The 6,000-nt window shown below is 39.3% G+C and overlaps 1 protein-coding gene across 1 annotated transcript in view; it reads right to left on the bottom strand.

Annotated features, from left to right (window-relative positions):
* Positions 1 to 354: 354 nt before the first annotated feature.
* Positions 355 to 6,000, bottom strand: part of LOC121390679 — a 49,685-nt gene continuing 44,039 nt past the window's right edge. The window contains exon 2 of the mRNA XM_041522554.1: positions 355 to 1,772. Coding sequence (XP_041378488.1) covers positions 367 to 1,764 — 1,398 coding nt within the window. The 5' untranslated portion in view covers positions 1,765 to 1,772 and the 3' untranslated portion in view covers positions 355 to 366. The remainder of the gene's footprint in view (positions 1,773 to 6,000) is intronic.

Genomic DNA, 6,000 nt, shown 5'->3' with positions numbered 1-6,000 from the left:
AATAATAATAATAATAATAATAATAAACATAGAGAGACAGACAGACAGACACAAACAGATAGATAGATAGATAGATAGATAGATAGATAGGTAGGTAGGTATGTAGGTGGGTAGGTAGGTAGGTAGGTAGATAGATAGAGATACACACACATACATACCCACAAACATAGATACACACAGATACAGATATACATAGATACATACATACATACATGCACGCACGCACACATACACACATACATAGATACAAAGAAAGAAACAAATAAATAACGAAAAGAATTAAAGAAAGAAACAATCAATCAAAAGCCACTCCCTCCCCACATCAACCCCTCCCACCCAACCACGTCTCGCGCCACGCCACCCACACTAGCATCGGAACATCTTTTGAAGATTATCCTTAAAGATGTGGTTCATAAAAGCGTATATGAAGGGATTGGCGACATTGTAGCTGAAGTAGAGATAGAACACGACGATGACGGTGGGCACGATGCGAAACGCCATCATCCACGCCGGCAAGAACGCGATGACGAACACCAACGTCACCGTAAACAGCATCATGGCCGTCTTGATGTTGGCGGAACGGGTTTCTTCTCTCAGCTTGTCGGCGTCGCACACGATCGACTGCCGCTTGGCGGCCCTGTCCTTGCGACTCGATTTCTTGTTGTTGCCGTTGTTTACCCTTTCGTCGCTGCCGCACTGTTTCGTCTCGGCGGTCCCATAGTAATACTTTTCGTCGGTCTTCGGCGATTTGTCTTCCTCCTCGACACTTTTCTCGTCGCCGTGGCGCTCGTCGTCCTGGCCGTTAAGCAAGGTCAGTCTCGTCCCTTCGTATGGATTATCGCCGTTCACGTACGCACAGAGGACCAGCCGTCTCTCCAGCTTCCTCGACCTCCTGGAGATGATGAATTTGTAAATGAGTGCGTACAGCACGCCGACAATGACAAGGCACACTAAAAACAGCGACGAGTAGATCTTCTGGTAGACGTGCAGAAAGCTGAAGTTGATCAGCACCTGCGTCGGCTGGCAGACACCGACGTAGATCACTTGGCTCTTCCACGGACCTCTGAATTCCTTCAGCTTGGAGAAGATATCGCTGATGTTGTTTTTAGCGAAATGGCTGTAAACTCGAAGCATCACTATCTTGTTTATGTTGTCCTGGTGAGGGGACTCCCCGTCCGGACCGATCCAGTTGAACATGTCCGGCTGGACTGTGGATGACGAAGCGTTCGGCAACAGATGCACCGAAGAGTAATCCGGAACGGTCACTACCTGATACACCCCAAACCCCATAGCCGTGAGTACACCAAGACAACCGGCAAATATCGACAAAAAGATGATGGTCACCTTTGTTCTCTGCAGAGTCACGATTATCCTCAGTGGGTGGCATATACAGAAGTAGCGGTCGAAGGCTATGGCAACCATGACGAACGACGAAAGAGGCACCTTGGATGTTATTAGAAACTGGTACATTTTGCACAGAAAGTCGTATCGGATGTCGTAACGCAAGTACTCCACGACAATCGTAAAAGGGATTATCACCATGCACGTGAAGAGGTCTATGATGGCGAGCGTGATGATGAAGAGGTGCGCCGTCGACTTCTCTCGGACCTTCTGAAAGACGAAGATCACCAACCCGTTGCCCACAGTTCCGACCACCATGAAGACGGACAGCATGGTGATGAGAATGATCACCTCGGGGCTCGGGTCGTGGTACAGCACGTTCATGACTGTAGCGCTATGCATCACCACCCCAGACACATCCATGTTCACATCTAAAAGAAGAAAAGCACACTTTTGTTAAGCATATTAGGCGTATGAGTCATTGAATTGACATCTTGTCTACCACTACAGAAATAGAAGTGATGACCTTCCAAATTGCGGCTCTTGCCAATCGATTTTATAACTACAACTCTTAGAAAACATAAATAATAACATAGATCAACATCGATCAATATAAAGATAAAAGTTTGTTTTGTTTTAACAACACCACTATAGCACATTCATTTCTTAATCATCGGCTATTAAATATATATAGAATATTATACGAGTTTTCGCTAGATATCATTTTTACGAAACGAGTGAACTTCCCAGACGTATAAGACCGAAAGAAAGTGAGGACAGATACGTTTGGGAAGTTCACGAGTTTTGTAAAAATTATATCTAGCGAAAACGAGTGTGATATTGTATTTATTACCCTTTTTTAAATCAAGCAAATTATGAAAAATAAATTAATTAATTAATCAATTTTTCATTTTAAAACCGGATGTCTATTTGCATAACTAGCCAGTGCATCAATTTCGGAACGGTACCGCAGGTTGCCTAAACCTTCCATTCTCAGTACTTTTTGCTTGGTCGATAGCACTTCTCTTATCTTGCAAAATTCTCCATCTCCCAGTAATGATTTTTCGTTATGAAGGGAAGTAAGGTACCTATAGAAGCTAGACAGTTTGGAAGTTAGGGAAGAGGGTTCAAAATCTTCGCCATTTGATTTTATAATGAAAATAAAGAATCGACACAGAATATTGCAAAGCTCACTTCGATTCGATAGGCCTACTTTCACCGCTCTCGATCACAAATTTCTGCAAAATGTTAACATTATACTGGGGTTTACGCTAGGTGTTTTGGTTTCGATTTGTTTGGATGTAACTATCGATATCTGATGTATCATCGAATTGATCAGCCGAATCATCCGTAAACAGTTCTTCATAGTCAAGGCTCAACCGGTAATGAGATACTCGCCTCATGTCACCAAAGTAAGTTTTTATGTTAAACATGCGATAGGTTCCAAGAGGTTTCACAATTGAAATTACTCTGTCCTTAATCTTTCCATCAATTTTCACTAAACTATTGACATTAATCGGTGTGGCCATATTCTTGATTGCGAACCTGTAGCAGACGATATTATGTTGTCACGGTAACAAAAATGCATTTGGTAAAGAATATATTAATATTTAGTTTTGTGAAAATAAATGTTTAATTATTATTTCTCGCGCGGTCAGGTTTACATCAACCTTTAATGAATGACATTGCTGAATCGGTGAATGACATTGTGACGGAACATGCTCTTAATTTTGTTTTCGCCCGTGGCAATATTAATTGTTTTAGAGGGTCGTGTGCAGTTCCAATATGCACTTAAGCCCAGGTGGGCACTTTGTTACGTAATACCTCTGCGCGACAGTCGTCGAGCTCTTTCTAATACACACCCAGACCAGCGCGGAGGCCATGTGGCTAGTAGTTACGTAATACATCCGCTAGTTCGGTACGTTCGGGGTATTGCTGGCGAACTAGGCGACGACCAGTCTAGGCTTGTAAGAAAAAAATACCGCTTGGTCGCTGTGGAAATAGCACTTGTAGGTATTCGGTGCCGCGATGTACCCCCAGGCGATATTCGTGTTTTATGATAAATAGCTAGGGTTTTATAGATATCAGGGAGAAACAAAAGGAAGGCTCCAGGGGATCGTTGTCCGTCCGGACTGGTAACTATTTTATTTCTGCTCTGTGTATAACCTTGATGTGATTGATGTGACTTTAACTATTTTAATACTGTATTATACAAATATTATTTAGACGGTGCTGCCGGTAATCTGACGCAGTAAACTGTAGGCTCACCGTTCTAATATATATAAAGCTTAACCAGTCATCCTAGAGGACCTAGGTAAACTGTAGGTTATTGTCTTTATTGTGATAGGTACCAGTATTAATTCTGTGTTACAAGGTTACTGAATGAGTAGTTAAGGGTTAATTAAAAATTAACCAGTTAGGAATAGAGTTGTAATTCCTTTATTAATTAAGTTCCCCTGGCAGCGTTTCTCAATTATCACACGTTACTGAATGAGTAGTAAGGGTTAATTAAAAATTAACCAGTTAGGAATAGAGTTGTAATTCCTTTATTAATTAAGTTCCCCTGGAAGCGTTTCCCAATAATCACACGTGTGGGTGTTGTGTCACGGTGAAGTGATTACAATATTGTGAAAACTAGACACCTAGAGATTAACTAATTAAGTGATCAGTTCTGGGTTGTTATTATTATTTGTTGTTAATTAACTACTGCGGCAATACATTTTTCAGCGTAGTAGTAATACAGATTCCAAAGTGTATTGTGTTTTTGTTGTGTTTTCTAATGAACTAAACGTGCTATATTACATATACTTTATATAAGATCTTATCTCTGATCATACCTAGACGAGCCACGCGGGTATAAGTGCCCGTTACAGAGAGATCTAATAGATATACAGTTAGGAGAGATATTTGGATAATCGTGTTTTATTCAGTTACGGGTATTATGGGATCCCCGTGACAGACATTTATAGCAAAACTTGTGGGATGTTACTGACTTTGATATTAACTATGAATGAAAACAAAATAGTCCCGTTATGCTAATAAGGTCGCTGTCTAGCCAATTGAAATGGACTCTGTTCACTGTTGACAAATCAAAATGCAGTTTGTAATACGCACCTTGTGGTAGATACGAAATTTATACGACACCGCTTTATCTTCACCAGGAGGGTAATAAAATACAACTGGTAATTCTGATGTAGTCTTTGCAAGGATCACCGCTACATTTTTCAATTAGTAGCGGGGAAACCTTTTTATATTCACCATCCCACAGAAAAGATAGCACATACCACGGCCTTTGGTTTACCAGCTGTGGTGTCACACTGGATAAAGTCAGTACAGGGCAAATGAGGTACTCTAGAATACTACTACCGTATTTGTAAAGAGACTATCCCGAGTTTTCGGCGATTATTAAGGTGATGTACACTTTTTAATGACCGCAATTACATATTATATATATTCTTTGCCAATAAAATATTAGTTGCTGTATATTAAATGTGTTTCTGGTCGTTTAACTGTTGAATTTTTATATTGATGTTGATCATCACATTGTTTTTCCATTACCACAGTTTGACACCCAGTAGCCGAAGTATTTTTCGTGTTGGGGTGTCGTTTAAACATTCATTCATTCATTCATTCATTCATTCATTCATTCATTCATTCCTATTGTTTTTACTAGGTCAAACTTCACTTCATTACATACAGTGCTGTCCGGTGTATCGGCGCACCTAAGCATTCAAGGACCATTTTCTATGTGAACACTGTGAAATACTTAATAAAATGTGTCTCTCACCAGTGAAGCAGTGCATAATCTGAAATACACTACAAATTGTTTTATGTCTGTAGTAAATAAACATTTTAAAATGGTACATACATATAAGCACCCCCTTGTATCCAAAATGATTTGCATGTCCGGTGATTCGGCGCAGTAGATGTTGATCGTTGACTCCGCTATTTATAGACCGCCCATGACCTCACTTTGAGCCCACAAACGCTACACTATTGTCCCAAAATTATTTTAGTACTTTTTTGTTTTGTTTTGTTAAATATATTACTATGAAAATGAACGATCAAACATGACCCATCTCATGATCAGTTTCGGAATTGTTTTCTTGAGTGGCACAGTACTACAGATGTATACATGTTCTTTGTCATGCATGGCTAAGATGCCTACATGGATTTTATTTTTCTCGGGTAGATTGTGCACACAGTGGATCTTATTTCGCTTTTATTTTTTATAACAATGTGACAATTGTGAACTGGAATGACTGTCAATTAAGGTCTAAAATTTTCGTTTTGTTTGCATTTCTCTGGGTTTTCCTTTTCAGTTTAAATAAAAATAATCGAACAAAAATAATTACATTTATACTGTTTACTATAATTTTAAAAATGCGGGAAAGGTGTTTTCAGACTGGTTTTAACATTCTTAATATCAATAAGCTGACCTACTTCGCGTTTATATACACGAAAACAGGTGAATGATTTATTTTGAAATTATGATATAATTATTGATAATTCGAATTTTTTTTTTAATTGCACCCTTAACAATAAATATGTTGATACTTTATTAACCATTAAAATAGAAATTGAACTTTAATTCGTTAAAAACACCGACAACATGACAACTTCCTAGGCATACTTTAGCAAATTACCAAGTGCGCTGAA

The sequence above is a fragment of the Gigantopelta aegis genome, chromosome 15 (genome assembly GCF_016097555.1).
Source record: "Gigantopelta aegis isolate Gae_Host chromosome 15, Gae_host_genome, whole genome shotgun sequence".
NCBI lineage: Eukaryota > Metazoa > Mollusca > Gastropoda > Neomphalida > Peltospiridae > Gigantopelta > Gigantopelta aegis.
This window is presented reverse-complemented; position numbering and strand designations above follow the sequence as displayed.